The 17,034-nt window shown below is 58.5% G+C and overlaps 1 protein-coding gene across 1 annotated transcript in view; it reads left to right on the top strand.

The window, feature by feature from the left end:
* UBA7 (ubiquitin like modifier activating enzyme 7) overlaps positions 1–17,034 on the top strand; it is a 55,614-nt gene that overhangs the window by 17,909 nt on the left and 20,671 nt on the right. The window contains 9 exon segments of the mRNA XM_030568932.1: positions 7,398–7,532; positions 7,762–7,920; positions 11,514–11,621; positions 12,317–12,397; positions 12,498–12,653; positions 13,857–14,022; positions 15,014–15,210; positions 16,065–16,129; positions 16,588–16,762. Coding sequence (XP_030424792.1) covers positions 7,398–7,532; positions 7,762–7,920; positions 11,514–11,621; positions 12,317–12,397; positions 12,498–12,653; positions 13,857–14,022; positions 15,014–15,210; positions 16,065–16,129; positions 16,588–16,762 — 1,242 coding nt within the window.

Here is a 17,034-nt window from a genome sequence, read left to right as displayed (position 1 = left end):
CTAAAGGTGTGAAACCAGGCCATGCCCTGGGGATGCACTGCCCCAAACCCTTGTGTGGATCCTCTTGTTCAGGGGTGAAGTGCCCAGTATCAGTCAGGGTAGCCCCAGAAGGTTGGCGTCCATCCCAACTCACTGTTAATCATCAGGCCTGTAAGTGTGTTGAACATTGGTAAAAGTCTTGTTCCCATGATGGGGGCTCCACTGGGCTGGCGCCTCCCCTGGTCAGTGGGGAATAGCTTGCCCGGTGGAGCCTCTTTCCGCAGTCACAGGCCCTCCCTCCCTCCGTCTTTGTTGCCGGGTCTGCGGTGCCCCAAGCTGCTGCTGCTGCTTGGTGACTCAGCCTCTGGCCAGGCCACTACCAGCCTTTTCCCTTCCAGGCACCACACTCCCTCCCTGGCAGACTCCCTTTCACTGCCCCAGTTCCACTTCTCAGTGGCTGGCAGGGCCCCAGGCCTACTCTCTGCTCCAGGTTCTGAGTCAGGGCCCCTCTGCTCAGCCACCAAGGCTTGTTCCCTTTGAGCCCTCTCCTGCCACCTGGCCCTGCCCCTCTCTGGGGTTTTCCAGCCCCCTAACACCATCCCGCCCCACCCCGGAGGGACTGTGGGCTACCTGGTCCTGTAGCCTCCCAACCCTCCTCCCCCTGCCCAGTGTGGACTGTGGCCTTCCCCAGCAGCATCTGTCTTCATAGATCCAGCCCAGCTGGTTCCTTGGGCTCCCTCCTACAGCCCCCTGCTTCCCCTCTGTAAGGGCCTCTTGGGATTTAGCTCTCCCAGGCTTGCAGCCTCCTCTGGCAGTCTCTTCCCCTGTCCTAGCTTGCCCTGCAGCCCCTTTTGCCTCTGTCTGACTCCCTGCAGGATTCCCCTTCTGGGGTTACCCAAAGCCCTTCCACACAAACAGCCTCAGGCAGTCTTCTGGCGCCACATCTGCAGGGGCTGGTAGAGGAACCCAGCCTGCCTGCTACTCGAGGGTCCAGTATGGGGCTCCATACCTGGCAAAAGAAGGTTGAGGGGGGATATGATTGCTCTTTATAAATATATCAGAGGGATAAATATTAGGGAAGGAGAGGAATTATTTAAGCTTAGTACCAATGTGGACACAAGAACAAATGGATATAAACTGGACACTAGGAAGTTTAGACTTGAAATTAGATGAAGGTTTCTAACCATTAGAGGAGTGAAGTTCTGGAACAGCCTTCCAAGGGGAGTAGTGGGGGCAAAAGGCATATCTGGCTTTAAGACTAAGCTTGATAAGTTTATGGAGGGGATGGTATGATGGGGATAGCCTAATTTTGGCAATTAATTTGGCAATTTATCTTTGATTATCAGCAGGTAAGTATGCCCAGTGGTCTGTGATGGGATGTTAGATGGGGTGGGATCTGAGTTACTACACAGAATTCTTTCCTGGGTGCTGGCTGGCGAGTCTTGCCCACATGCTCAGGGTTTAACTGACCGCCATATATGGGGTCGGGAAGGAATTTTCCTCCAGGGCAGATTGGCACAGGCCCTGGAGGTTTTTCGCCTTTGCAGCGTGGAGCACAGGTCACTTGCTGGAGGATTCTCTGCAGCTTGAGGTCTTCAAACCATGATTTGAGGACTTCAGTAACTCAGACATAGGTCAGGGGTTTGTTACAGGAGTGAGTGGGTGAGATTCTGTGGCCTGCATTGTGCAGGAGGTCAGAATAGATGATCATAATGATCCCTTCTTACCTTAAAGTCTATGAGTGTAATCAAACTCTGGCTGCTCCCTGCAGCCCTTGCTCCTTCCCTGGATTCCTTCCTATAGCATCTGGTTCCCCCCCACCCCCATTTACCCCGGCTGTACCAGCTTCAGACCCTCCTCCCAGGAGTAGGCTGCTTGCTCTAGCCCCAACACCCCTCCCAGGGAGGGACTGCAGCCAGGGCTGACGAGGTGTGAGAAGTCGGTACAAATTACCGTCGGCCCTGTTTAGCCAGTCCACCCTTGCTGGTGGGCCCGAAAAAATTTTTTCACTGGGGCCCAAACCCACTCTCGGCGGCCCTGACTGCAGTCCCTGCAGGTGCCAGCTTCCTGCTTGTATGGGCCCACCTGCTCCTGCCCAGCTCCCTGGCTCCTTCTGCGTGGATAGCTGATTGGCCCCTTTACTAGCTTCATCCCTCCAGGCCTTGTGTGGGGTGCACAAAAGCACTCAGACTCCTAGAAATGCAGGTCTGGAAGGGACCTCATGACATCATCTAGTCCTACTGCCTGCTACATATTATCTGGACCGTCCCTGACAGGTGTGTGTCCAACCTGCTCTTAAAAGTCTCCAGTGATGGAGACTCTGCAGCCTCTCTGGGCAATTTATTCCAATGCTTAACCACCCCGGCAAGAAATTTTTCCTATTGTTCATCCTAAACCTCCCTTGCTTCAATTTAAGCAATGGCTTCTTTTCCTACCCTCAGAGGTTAAGGAGAACAGTTTTTCTCTCTCCTATTTTTAACAACCTTTTATGTACTTGAAAACTGTTATCATGTCCCCTCTCAGTCTTCTCTTTTCTAGACTAAAAAAAACCCTATTTTTTTTCAATCTTCCCTCATAGGTCATGTTTTCTAGATCTTTAATCATTTTTGTTGTTCTTCTCTGGCCTTCTCCAATTTGTCCACATCTTTCCTGAAATGTGGCGCCAGAACTCAACACAATACTCCAGCTGAGAGTAGAGCAGAATTATTATTTCTCATGTCTTGCTTACAACACTCCTGCTAATACATCCCAGAATGATCTTCGCTTTTCTTGTAAGTGTTACACTGTTGAGTCATATTTAGCTTGTGATGGAATAAGCTGCAGGTTCAAATCAAGTCTCTGGAGTACATCCACAGCTGGGATGGGTCATTCAGTGCTTTGTTCAGAGCTTCAGTTTGTAGCAAAGTCCCTCCAGAAGTAAGAAGCAGGATTGAAGACAAGATGGAGGAGATGCGACAGACTTTTATAGTCTCTTCCCGTGGAAGGACACCCATTTGTTCTGACTGTGGAAAATCACGATAGCAAGATGGAGTCTGGAGTCACATGGGCAAGTCACCTGTCCAGGCATGACTCAATTTGCAGGCCGACGCCATTGTTTACATGTTAGTTTCAACGTTCCCAGGAAAGCTCAGATGTGGATTGGCATCTCCCAAGTCCACTGTCAGTTAAGTTGTTCTTGACTGGGCACTTACTGGGAATAGTCCTTTCTCAAGAAGCTGACCAAATGATTCACTCAGGCTACTTAGAATCAAAACACATTGATATACAAGTACATAGCCAATATTCATAACTTCAACTACAGAAATGATACATGCATTCAGATAGCATAATCATACCCAGCAAATTATAACCTTTCCATAGTCACCTTGCATGACAACTTTTTTGTACATTTGCTGCAAATATATAACAGTGGTGGCAACAATGATCTATATGGTCCCAAGTTCATATTAATAATGTCATAACTCTATTATCCATTATTAATGAAAACATTGAATAGTACCAGCCGCAGGACTCATCTTTGCAGGACCCCATTAGATGTACCCTCCCACTATAACTACAATTACAGAATGGCTTTTCAGCCAATTGTGCACCCACCTTATAGTAGTTTCATCTAGAGCAAGGGTGGGCAAACTATGGGCTGGATTTGGCCCGTCAGGGCTTTGGATCCTGCCCGCAGGATTGGCACTCCCATGGTGCTGCAGGGGTAAGGCAGTCTCCCTGCCTGCCTGGCCCCATGCCGCTCCTGGAAGCGGCTGGCACTATGTCCCTGTGGCCCTTGGTGGGGCAGGAGGCAGAGGGCTCGGCGCACTGCCCTTGCCTGCGGGTACCACCCTCCACAGCTCCCATTGGCCAGGAATGGGGAACCGCTGCTAATGGGAGCTTCGGAGGAGGTACCCACAGGCGAGGGCAGCGCGCGGAGCCCTCTGCTCCTCCTCCCCCAGGGGCCGCAGGGACGTGGTGACAGCCGCTTCTGGGAGTGGTGCACGGCCAGGGCAGACAGGGAGCCTGCCTTAGCCCCAGTGCGCACCGCTGCCATCCTGGAGCCACTCAAGGTAAGCGGCACTGGGCTGGAATTTGCAGCCCAAACCCTTCCTGCACCCTGCACCCCAAGCCCCTGCCCTGAGCCCCCTGCCGCATCGCTCCTGCACCCCAAACCCCTGCCCTGAGCCCCCTCGTATGCCCCACATCTCTTCTGCACCCCAGCCAGTTGCCCTGAGCCCTTTCCTGCACACCACACCACCTCTCACACCCTGCACTCTGTCCCGCACCCCAACCCAGTGCCCCAGCCCTACATTCATGTCACTGCATGCAATTTCCCCACCCAGATGTGGCCCTCGGGCCAAAAAGTTTGCCCACCCCTGATCTAGACCACTTTCTCCTAGTTTGCTTATGAGAATGTCATGGGGGACTGGATCGAAAGTCTTACTAAAGAAACAGTAACTCTTCACTTAACGTTGTAGTTATGTTCCTGAAAAATGCAACTTTAAGCGAAATGATGTTAAGCAAATCCAATTTCCCATAAGAATTAATGTAAATGGGGGCATGGGGGAGTTAGGTTCCAGGGAAATTTTTTCACCAGACAAAAAACTGTATATTATATAGATATACACACAGTATATGTTTTAAACAAACAATTTAATACTGTTCACAGCTATGGTGATTGTGAAGCTTGGTTGAGGTGGTGAAGTTAGAGGGTGGAAGAGGGAGGGATATTTCCCAGGGAATGCCTTGCTGCTAAATGATGAACTAGCACTCAGCTGATAGGCTCTCATCAAGGCAGCACGAACAGGAGGGAGGGGGACAGCATAGCAGACAGAGACAGACACACACCTTGTGTGTGAGAGATGCACACTGCCCCTTTAAGTAAGCTGACCCACTCTTAAGTGCAGTGTCTTTTTAAGTGGATCAGGAAGCTGAGACAGCAGCTGCTGCCCTAAGCTCTCTCTGTCTGTGTCCCCTCCCTGCTCTATATAGAGAAGGGGTAAGTGGGGTGCAGGAGCAGGGGCGGACAATCTGACATTAGCCCCCCCATTCTCCCCTTGCACAGCACAGGAGTCTGGGAGCAACTCCAAGGGCAGAGGACAGGAGCAGGACATAGCAGTAGGGGGAGGGACAGTTGAACTGCCGATTGATAGTCTGCTGGGTGGCTGCAGCACAGGAAACTTAGGGGAATGGGGAGCTGATGGGGGCTGCCAGTCCACCCTGGTTACAAGCCCCCACCAGCTAGCTGCAACAGGCTGCTCTTCCTACAAGCAGTGGACAAAGCAGACAGCTGCCAAACAACGTTAGAAGGGAGCATTGCACAACTTTAAACGAGCATGTTCCCTAATTGATCAGCAACGTAACAATGTTAACTGGGATGACTTCAAGTGAGGAGTTACAGTACATCAGTTCTACTGCTCCTCTCCTGTCCACCGGGCCAGGAACCCTGATGAAGCAGGAAGGCTGGTTTGCTATGATTTGACCAATGCCTGCTGGTGATGCCTTAGCCATGATCATCCTGAAGGTGCTCATGACCGGCTGGTTTGTTCATTTGCTCAAGGAGCAAAGTGAGGCTGACTGGTCTGTAATTCTCTCATCCTCTTTGTTCCTCTTTATGGAGACTTAAGGCTTGATTCGCAAAGGGCTCAGTGCTGACATCCCAATTTTAGGCTCCGCTGCAGTTCCCCAAACTCCCACCAAATGCTGCAGGCACCTGAGTTCAGTTGCCACCATGTTATCAGGTCAACCGCAGTGCCCCCGGTTCCCCACGGCACCAGCGCACTGCTGCCATGCTTCAGCATCTGGGTGTCTGCATCCCACCAATGCACCAGAACAATTTGCGAACCAGGCAGATGGGGGCAATGCTCATGGGGCATATGGGCCTGATCCAGTCAGTATGCTCAGAGGCTGTGCACTAGATTGAGCCCCACCAGAGGCTGGCTGGAGGAGAGGAGATGGGGCACCATCCACCTTGCAACTGCTTGCCCAATGGCTAGAGCCCGGACCCAGGGTGGGGAGATCCCAGCCCCCTCCCTCTCGTCAGAAGGGTTTGAACAGGGCACTAACCCCAGGGCTAAAAGGTGGGTCTCACCCGCCGCTGTGCATGGAGCTGCCTGACTCCAGAGGAGTCCCTGTTCATGGATCACCGGGCCGAACCTAATGTCTCCCTGCCCTGGGGAGTTAGGTGCTGAACTCTGAGGGGTGGGGCTTAGCATGCCCCACTCTGGGGGGAAGACCCCACCCAGCATACTGGCTTTTGGGGATCCCGCTCTGAGCCCCCCCATTCTTGGCACAGAGAGTCTAGGTGCCCCACTCAGGCTGTGTGCACCGTGGGGTGTTCCTGAGGCTGGGCGCTGAGACAGTGAGTGGGCAGTGCCCAAGGCCCTCTGAAAATCAGCCCTGTTCCCCATGGCTAGAAACCGGGATTGCTGTGGTGTTAACATGGGGAACTGAGGCATGGGGGCTGTTCTGCAGTAGAACTCCAGGGAGGATGAGGCCTGAGGAGACACTGGGCAATGGACTCACAGGTAACGGGCGCAGCGGTGAGCGAGCACAGCAGGCTCAGTGGGCAGTGGGTACAGAAGGCTCAGTGAGCAGCAGACACAGCAGGGAGTGGGCACAGCAGGCTCAGTGGGCAGTGGGTGCAGTGGGGAGTGGGCACAGTGGGTTCATTGGGCAGCAGGCTCAGTGGGGAGTGGGCACAGCAGGCTCAGTGGGCACTGGGCACAGCGGGAAGCTGGCACAGTGGCCAGCAGGTGCTCACAGGCCCCAAAGGTGGAAGAGCAAATTTGAAAACTTGACCAGTTTGTGTAGAAGTGACGGGGAGAAGGGGCTGTGTAAGGACCAAGGCCAGTTTTCTGCCTAGCGTTCCCCAGCCTGAGCATTCCCCAACCTGTTCCTGGCGCTTCACAAAACTCCAGGGCAGAGAACAGTGGTTATATGGGCCAGGGTATAATCTGCGATGGCAAGAGACAAACACAGACAAACTGAGACCTATCAGCTCTGCCAGATGCTTGCCCTGTGCTCTATATCGGCCTTGCCCAATCACACACACACACAACTGGCAGAGGCAGCAGAAGAGCCACCGCCATCAGTAGCTTGAACGGTAGCCATTTGTAACACAGCCCCCAGCCAGGCCCATCATCTATCTGTACTCGGGGTCCCTGGTGGAGGTGGGGGGACCAATCTGTGCCAGGTCTTGACCCAACAGCTCTTCAGGGCATGGGCGTGTGGACCTGGCACCATGTCCTGCTGCGGGGCATGTGTCCAGGCCCTGGCGTGGCTCTCAGAGCCTGGCAGCACCATGCCAAGAGCCTGCCATGGGGCAAAGTAGCCTAGCCTGCCTCTGCCCAGCTGCCTTGCTCTGTGGGGTTGGATCCCAGCCTGTACCCAGCTCCCTGGGCAGCACCACCCCAGACTCTGATCTCTGCCTGCAGGAGCCCCTGAGAGCCTCCCTAGCCAAGCCAAAGATCAAAGCCATGGACGACCGAGGCCACAGCTTGCACCTGGCCTTCCGGGCACTGCACACCTTCACTGCTGAGATGGGACGGCTGCCCCGTCCCAGAGTCCAGGTGAGGAGGGCCCTTGCCTGGAGTCCAGCCACCTTCTGGCCTCATGCCCCCTGCCTGCATCCTGCTCCCACCTGCACCCCATCCCTGCCTGCACCCAATTTGCACCTGTGCCCCACCCCCACCTGCATCCCACCCAAGCCCTGACCCAACTTGCACCTGTGCCCTGCCTGTGCTCCGCCCCTGCCTGGGTCCTGCCTCGCCCCCACCTGACCTGTGCCTGTCCCTGCAGGCGGATGCTGAGAGGCTGCTGGAGCTGGCACGAGGCCTGACCACGCACCAGGAGCTACTGGATGAGAGGCTGGTACGAACGTTTGCCCATGTGAGCGCAGGGGAGCTGAGCCCCATGGCTGCCCTCCTTGGAGGCCTGGCTGCCCAGGAGGTGCTGAAGGTGCGTGGCCAGGTTTGGCGCCCGTGGGGGGAAGGGAGGGCAGGGTGAGCCTGAGGCCTGGCTGCTGGCTTGGGGAGGGGCAGGGCCACAACAAGTGCCTGGGGAGTGGGGAAGGGATGGGAGGGGGGTTTCCAGATACTCAGACCTTGCTCCTGATGCCCCTGGTTGCCACATGCCAGCATGGACCAAAACCACTAGGTTCCTGACACAGCCACCAGGTGGCGCCCCCATCCAACCCAGACTACAGCTGCAGCTCTCCTTTGTGGGTGAATTCAAGGAGTGCCCTAGAGTGGGTCTCCTAGGGGATATGGGGTGCAGCTGGGGCAGGAGGAAGCTGGGTTAGGCTGGGACTCATGTCTGGGAGGAGCTGGCTCCCTGGCAGCTGCCTTCTACCCCAGTCCTGGTCTCCCCCTAGCTGTGTGTAAGTGGGGGATTGACCCTGCTATTGTGGAGAACTTTCCTGGCTTATACACCACCACAGTGGAATGGGTCCTCCCTCTCACTCCCTTTACCCAGAGGCCTGCCTGACCTCGAGACACCCCTTCTACTCTCATGTGTGGCAGAGTTCTTGCAACCCCAACAAGGCTGGGCTCAGGATTCCTGGGGGGGCTCAACCCCCAACCTTGTTGTGGTCACTTAGGGCAGGGGCTAGGGTGTTCCCACTCTGGGGTGCTCTCTCTGCACTGGATGCTTCCCTGACTTACTGATCATTACATAAAATTCAAAGCAAATACAATTTATTAAACAGCAATCAATTAAAAATAAGGAAAAAACAGGAAAGGTAAAAGGAAAACCCGACACCCCACTTTGTGGCATGGGGCCACCACAACCAGCCATCTCAGGAGGGTAAGGGAAGTTCACAGTCTGTTCTTCATATGGCCCAGACCTCCTGCCCAGGTCCTGGCTGTGCTGCAGGGATGCTGCGGGTTGAACACTTGCTCTGGCAGTGGCCACATGCCCTCAGGCTCTAGGTTGCCTTCCCAGTGTCAGCCTCCCATCAGGCTTATGATCCCCCTCCCAAGTCTTCCCTGCACTGGGTCTTCTGCCCAGGATCCCCGCTTCGCTCTCCTCAGCTTCTCTCTGCACGCGGCTCCGGACTGCCCCAGCTTCAGCCTCAGCACTGCTGCTGCTTTGCCTCCAGCCCCCTGGGCTGCTCCTCTGGCCCCTCTAGCTTCGGCTGGCTCCCAGCTCAGCCTGGTCCTCGGCTCTCTCCTTAGCTCAGCCCCACCCTGTTCCAGGCAGCCCCAGTTCACTGGAGAATGGGACCCCTCTGCACTCATGACTCCCTCATTAGCCTGCCCGCCCTGTCAGTCAGGCTGACCTGGAGCACTGGCTTCTCCCCATTGCCCCTGGGGACTGTCAGTCTCAGGGTCCTGATTTCCCATCGACCCTTCCCCTTCCTTTTGGTGCTGGGAGCTAGCCAACCACAATACCTCACTCAGTAAGGGACTAAGAGTCTTCTTACATCTGCCATGCCCCTCACTCCTGCCCCACAGCCTCCTGCTAGAGCAGCCCTGGGCTCCCCCCACATCTGCCAGTGCCTCTCACTTTTGTCCCACAGCCCCGGGCTAGCCCAGCCCTGGGCTCCTCCCCAGCTTTGCTGGTGCCCCTCACTACTGCCCCGCAGCCCCTGCTAGCCCAGTCCTGGGCTCCCCTCAGCTCTGCCGGTGCCTCTCCTGACCCACAGCCTTCAGCTAGCCGAGCCCTGGGCTCCTCCAGGATCTGCTGGTGCCCCTCACTCTCTGTCACGGAGTCACCGGGTGATGCACTGGAACTACTCCATACGAAGCCAGACAGGACTCTGGGGGAGCCTCTTCTCTCTGAGCATACTGTCTCCAGGGCAGGAAGCTCACACAGCTTCCACCTTCCTGGATCTGACCTCAGAGCATTCAGCATCTTCTACACTGTGGGCTTCCCTCAGTGAGTCCGCCCGGGCGGGGTTCCTGGGAAAACCAGAGGGCCTTTCACCCCAACTGTGCAGTCAGATGTGACTCTCAGCCAGCCAGTAAAACAGCAGGTTTATTAGTTGACAGGAACACAGCGTAGGACAGAACTTGTTAGCACAGAAATCAGTGACTTTCAGCCAAGTCCATCTTGGGGAGTCCTGGGCCAGAAGCCCTGGATATCCCTTCTTTCAGCCCCCCCAAGCAGACTGAGAGCTTCCAATGACCCAACCTCAGATACCCCAGTTGCTCCTCCTTGTCTTTAACTCTCAGGGCCAAGAGTCACCTGGTCATCACCTGGTTGCATCTCCCTCCTGGGTCTCAGGTTATGAAGGGCACCTGTCATAGCATATGTGCAGGCAGCTGGATCAGCTTGACCTACCTCAGAGGTCTCAACCAAAGTCACACACTCTTATTCCCACCACCGATGTGTTGGTGCAGCACACAGGGAAACTAAGGCACACACAGTAGACATGCATCTGAGGAAGTGGGTATTCACCCACGAAAAGCTCATGCTCCAAAATCTCTGTTAGTCTATAACGTGCCACAGGATTCTTTGCTGCTTTTACAGATCCAGACTAACACGGCTACCCCTCTGATACTTGACAGTATTCATGCAAAACAGTAAAACTGACATAGTCTCAACAGTAAGACTCAAATACAACATAACAAGGGGAAATCCCCACTTTGTCACACTCTCGCCCCACAGCCCCCTGCTAGCCCAGTTCTGGGCTCCTCTCCAGCTCTGCTGGTGGTCCTCACTCCCACCCCACAGCCCCCTGCTAGCCCAGTCCTGGGCTCCCCTCAGCTCTGCTGGTGCCCCTCGCTGCTGACCCGCAGCCCCTTGCTAGCCCAGCCCTGGGCTCCTCCCCAGTTCTGCCGGTGTCCCTCACTCCCGCACCACAGCCCGCTGCTTGCCCAGTCCTGAGCTCCTCCCCAGCTCTACCGGTGCCTCTTGCTCCCTCCCCACAGCCCCCTCCTAGCTCAGCCCTGGGATCCACACATAGCTCTGCTGATGCCCCTCACTCCCACCCCATAGCCCCTGCTAGCCCAGCCCTGAGATCCACACACAGCTCTGTTGGTACCCCTCACTCCTGACCCGTAGCCTCCAGCTGTCCCAGTGCAGGGTGCCCTAGTGAAGAGGAGCTAGTTGCTGCAAAGTAGGTTGCTGGGATGTGACAAGCAGGGCTCAGCTGAGTCCTGCAGCTCATCTTGTGTGTGTAGTGCTGGGGCTGGGCAGGGTCCCTGACTCCCTCGTATTGGGGACTGGCCTGTGTGTTCACAGTGAGCCAGTGGCAGGATCCTGTTGTCTCTGAGCTACATCTGCGCAAATGGCCAGCAGGTGGCGCTACCCAATGCAATGCCATTGCAGTGGGGTCAGGGGCTGGAGGTGCAGCCCCTCGCAGCGCGATGGGGTAGGAAGCTTTGGGGGTTCTCAGGTGCCTGTTCCTGTGCCAGGCAGCTCTGCTCTTCTGGGCACCTAGTGATACTGCTGGGCCTGGCACAGTGTGCTGTGTCCTCCTGTGGTAGCCAGCCCATGGTGCTGCCAGTCTCTGCTACCCAGCGCAGCTAGCCCTGCTCTACAGGCAGGCACAGGCCAGGCACTTGGGGCTCTGGGAGAACTGACGTTGCCCGTCTCGCTGTGCCCAGGCTGCCTCGGGGAAGTTCTTGCCATTGGCGCAATGGCTTTACTTTGATGCGCTGGAGTGCCTGCCCGAGCAGGGCACCACGCTGCTGACGGAGGAGTCTTGTGCCCCGGTGAGTGCTATGCCCGCTGCCGGCCGCTGATGGACACAGCCTGGGAGCCACTGGCTCTGGGGCCAGGCCCCTCACCCAGCCCTGTGCAGGGATAGGGTTGCTAGGTGTCCGGTTTTTGACTGGGATGCCAGTCGAAAAGGGACCCTGGCGGTTCTGGTCAGCACAGCTGACCGGGATGCTAAAAGTCCAGTTGGCACCCCCCTACCACACCCCAACCCTCTGCCCCAGCCCTCAGCCTCTTCCCACACTCCAAACCCCTTAGCCACAGCCTGGAGCCCCCTCCTGCACCCCAAACCCTTCATTCTTGGCCCCGCCCCAGAGCCCACATCCCCAGCTGGAGCCCTCACCCGCTCTGCACCCCAACCCCGTTCTCCAGCCTGGGGAAAATGAGCAAGTGAGTGAGGGTAGGGGAGAGCGAGTGACAGAGGGAAGGGGGATGGAGTGAGTAGGGGCAGGGCCTCGGAGAAGGGGTAGGGGAGAAGTGGGGCCTCAGGGCATGGCAAGGGTGTTTGGTTTTCTGCAATCAGAAAGTTGGCAACCCTATGTGGGGAGCCAGCTGGGGGAGGAGCAGGGTGGGCCCTGCTGAAGGGGGTCAGTATGGGGAGCCAGTTAGGGGAGGGGTGCTGTGGGGGAAGTTGGTTGGGAAAGGCGTGCTGGGAGGGAGCTGATGTCAGTCTGTCCCTCTGCTCCAACAGCGTGACAGCCGTTATGATGGGCAGATCGCTGTGTTCGGGGCTGACTTCCAGGAGAGGCTGGGCCGGCAGAAGTACTTGGTGGTGAGCAGGCTGGGAGAGGGGCCAGGAGGTGGGGTGGAGGGCTGAGAGGCAGAGTGGGTGAGGCAGGGTGCTCTGGGCTGACCCCACCTCCTCTCGCTAGGTGGGAGCCGGAGCTATTGGCTGTGAGCTGCTGAAGAACTTTGCAATGATTGGGCTGGCGGCTGGCGAGGGCGGGAGCGTCACCGTGACGGACATGGACACCATCGAGCGTTCCAACCTCAGCCGGCAGCTGCTTTTCCGCCTGCGGGATGTGGGTGTGAGTGGGGCGAGGGCCAGGCAAGGCCTTGACTATGATTTCCAACTGTCTAATCACACAAATCCAAAAGCCCTGCCCCACCCCGCCCCTTTCCCTGAGGCCCCACCCCTGCCCTGTCCCTTCTCCAAGGCCCCTCCCCACTCCATTCGTCCCCTCTATCACTCACTGTCCCCCACCCGCACTCACTTTCACCAGGCTGGGATGGGGGCGTGTGGGCTCTGGGCTGGGGTCGAAGGGTTCGGAGTGTGGGAGGGGGCTCTGAGCCTGGGGCAGGGGATTGGGGTGCAGGAAGGGGTGCAGAGTTGGCTCTTGGGGTGGTGACAGCATGTGAAGACCCCCTGCCCCCCGCTCCAGGGGCCGCAGGGATGTGCTGTCCACCTCGGGAACGGCGTAGAGCCAGGGCAGGCAGGGAGCCTGCCTTCACCCCGCTGTAGTGCCAGATTTTTAGCACCTAAAATCTCCCAGCTTGGCTTCAGTAGCCTCTGGGAGATTGAGCCCGATTCTGGGAGACTCCCTTCAAAATTGGGAGGATTGGCAGCCCTAGCCCTTGACACCCCTCACTCCTGACCCGCAGCCCCCTGCTTCCCCAACCCTGGGCTCCCCCCAGCTCTGCCAGTGCCCCTCATTCCCCAACCTGCAGCCTCCTGCTAGCCCAGCCCTGGGCTCTCCCATCCCCCAGCTTTGCCAGTGCCCCTCACTCCCAAACCACAGCCCCCTGCTGCCCCAGCCCTGGGGCTCCCCCTTCTCTGCTGGTGCCCCTCACTCCTGACCCTGCAGCCCCCCGCTTACGAGCCTTTGGCTCCGCTGTCCCCTAGCTCTGCCATTGCCCCTGACTCCAGACCCACAGCCCCTACCTGAGCGGTTCTGCATGGGAGATGAGGATGGGTACGTCTGAAGGAGGGGCAGAGGGAGTGAAGCCTCCTGCCTGGCTCTGACTCTTGCCCTTTGCCCCCTGGCTGAACCCAAGGGGTCCCTGGTGAGGGGTCGGGCGCCAGCCAGGGGCACTGACTTTCCATAGCCTGGACTGTTATCCTCCCTGCCACTGGCTCTGGGTCTGGAAGGGGTCCGTGGAGCTGGCAGAGAACAAGGGAGCAGTCCAGCCTAGCCCAGTACCTGAGCTGGGGTCTCTCTGGGGGGTGCAGCACCAATGGAGGTGGGTCTCCCTGGTCCCCCCTCTGTTCACGGCTCCCGTGGCCCTTGCAGAAGCTGAAGTCAGAGACGGCAGCGGCGGCTGTACGGCGCATGAACCCCATGACCAGGGTGACTGCCCAGCCACACCATGTGGGGCCCGACACAGAGACACTCTACGGAGACGACTTCTTCATGGCCCTGGATGGCGTGACCAACGCACTGGACAGCATGCAGTCCCGTGAGTGCCCGGGCACTGCCACAGGCGGCCTGGCCCTGAGCACCGCTGCCATGCCCCACACCCTGCCATGCCACATGCCTGTGCCCTTATGCCCACTGCCACATTCCCAGGCCCCGCCACATACTGCCACTGCCCACGCCCCACTCCTGCCACGCCACATGCCTGTGCCCCCACACCCACTTCCAATTCCCACATCTCTGCCACATACTGCCACTGCTCACACTCCACACCCCACCATGCCACATGCCTGTGCTCCACGCCCTACTGCCACATTCCCAAATCCCTCCCCATACTGCCATTACCCCACACCCTGCCGTGCCACATGCCTGTGCCCCACACAACTGCCACGTTACTACGCCCCTGCCACATACTGTCACTGTCCACGCCCACACACCCACCATGCCACATGCCTGTGCCCCCATGCCAACTGCCACGTCCCTACGCCCCTGCCACATACTGTCACTGTCCATTGCCCCACACTCCAGCATGCCACATGCCTGTGCCCCCACACCCACTGCCACATTCTCACGCCCCTGCTGCATACTGTCACTGTCCACGTCCCACATCCCACCATGCCACCTGCCTGTGTCCCCTCGCCAACTGCCACGTTCCTACGTCCCTGCCGCATACTGTCCTGTCCACGCCCCACACTCCACCATGCCACATGCCTGTGCCCCACACCCACGCCACATTCCCACACCCCAGCCACATCCACCCACATCACCAGCTTGTGCCAGCGTGCCACAAGCCCCACCTGGCACAGGGACTCACCTGAGACAGGTGCTGAGAAGAGGCTGCTGCTTCCTTCCCTGGCCTTGGCTCAGTCTCTGCTCTTCCTCCCTTGGCTGGGGCGTTTCCTGGGGTCGCTGCTGGGTGGAGCTTCCTGAGATCTCATCCAGGGCCCTGCTCTCTAGCTGCCCCAGAGGCTGCCTGGGCAGGGGGAGGGGCAGAAGTGTGGCATCCCCATGACCTGGCCACTTGTTTCCCATAGGGGCCTATGTGGACAGCCTCTGCATCCGCTACCTCAAGCCCCTGCTGGACTCAGGCACCGAGGGCACCAAGGGCCATGTGCAGGTCATTGTGCCCCACCTGACGCAGCCGTTTGGAAGCCCCCTGGACCTCACAGAGTCTGCCGTGCCCCTGTGCACCCTGCGTCACTTCCCCAGCACCATCGAACACACCCTGCAGGTGGCCGTCTCTCCTCACTTCCGGAACCTGGGCCCTCTCCATCCTTGGGCCTGTGCCTGGCCCCTCCCCACCCCTGGCCTGGCCCACTCCTGTCCAGAGATTGGGCCCTCCCCACCCCTGGCTTGGGCCTGGCCCCTCCTTGCATCCTGAGGTTAGGCCCGGCCCTTCCTCCCTGCCCCAGACCTGAACACGCTCCAATCTGTGCCCTGTCCCCAGCCAGTGCCTGCCTCGACCCCAGTTGCCCACCCCATGCCGAAGTCCTGGAGCCAGTGACCAGGCTGCGCCATAGCCCTTCTCTCACTGTCTGATGCAGGCCCAGGCTGTCTGGGGCCCAGCGAGGGCAGCGGCGACTGTGTGTGGGGCAGGGCTGGGGGACAGGGGAGCACTCTGCCCTGCCAGGTGGCTCTCCGGGAACTGCCATTCCCAGCCCTGCACTCGGCCCCTGGCCTCTGGCCTGCTTATTTGGCAGAGGAAGGGGCTGGCAGGGCTGCTGGCAGGGCCTTCCTGCTTCCCAGCCCACACACTGCCCCTCCTGCCCACATGCTGCCCCCACCGACACAGACCCTTGGACATACAGCCCCTGCACACACTATGCGCACGGCCCACTAGGCTGCCTGTCTCCCTTTCTCGGGGCCTAGCACTAGGCCTTGGGGGCTGCAGGGGCTGTCGCCGGGCCCCCTCCTAGAAACCCCCTGCCCTGGCCGCCTGCCCCCACTCCTGCCCCACAGCTGGGGCATTTGGCCCTCAGCATGGGCCGCGCCAGTGGGCAGCATGGGGGTCCTGCTCACATCCTGATAGGATTGGGTGGGAGTGGGGCAACCCCAGCCTCTGTGTAACTCACCTCTCCCGCACAGTGGGCCCGGGATGAGTTTGACGGGCTCTTCAAGGTGCCTGCAGAGAATGTCAACAAATTCCTGGAGTGAGTGTGGGCCGGAGGGGGCTGTAGGGTGGCTCTGGGGGGCGGGGGTTGTGTGGCTGAAGGGAGCTGTGGGGGTTGGAGGGCTGAGGAGGGTGCTGGGGGCAGGGGTTGGGCAGCCGAAGGTGCCTCTGGGCGGGGGGTGGGCTGAGGGAGGTTCTGGGGGGTTGGATGGCTGATGGGAGGTATGAGGGTTGGAGACTAGAGGGGCACTCTGGGGGGCAGGGGTTGGGCAGTTGAGGGGGCCACTGAGGATTTGGGGGACCAGAGTGGGGCCTGTCCATGGTCTCCGTGGCCCAGCGGCTCACACATACCAGGGCTCAGGGGCCAGCCTGGAAGGGTCCAGGATCCCTGGTTCTCTCTGGGTAGGTGACCCTTCCCTGCTGGGCCCTGTCTCTGGCACTGTACTGTGCCATGTGTGTGGGGCTGGGGCTCGGCCTGACACTGCCCTGTACCCACAGGGACCCGGCCTTCCTGGAGGTACAACGGACGACTCAAGATCTGGAGTGGGTGCGAAGCAGCCTGCAGGAGAAGCCGCGTAGCTGGCCGGACTGTGTGCGCTGGGCCAGGCAGCGCTGGGAGAGCCTCTATCGCCACACAATCCTGAACCTATTGCACGCTTTCCCGCCTGGCCATGTGAGCAACACTGCGGGCACCACGGGCTCCCATCCCCCTGACTCAGTGCCCTGGGCTCCCATCCCCCTGGCTCAGTGCCCCAGGCTCCCATGTCCCCTGGCTCAGTGCCCCGGGCTCCCATCCCCTGGGTCTCCTGTCCCTCTTGTTGAGCACCTCTGGCTATGGTCCCACGTCTCAGTACGTCAGGCTCCGATCCTCCTGGCTAAATATTCCTGGCTCCGATCCCCCCAGCTCAGTACCCCAGGCTTCAATCCCCCCAGCTCAGTGCCCCG

The sequence above is a fragment of the Gopherus evgoodei genome, chromosome 7 (genome assembly GCF_007399415.2).
Source record: "Gopherus evgoodei ecotype Sinaloan lineage chromosome 7, rGopEvg1_v1.p, whole genome shotgun sequence".
In the NCBI taxonomy this organism is placed as follows: Eukaryota; Metazoa; Chordata; order Testudines; family Testudinidae; genus Gopherus; species Gopherus evgoodei.
The sequence above is the reverse complement of the archived record's forward strand: the minus strand, read 5'-3'. Positions and strand labels throughout refer to the sequence as shown.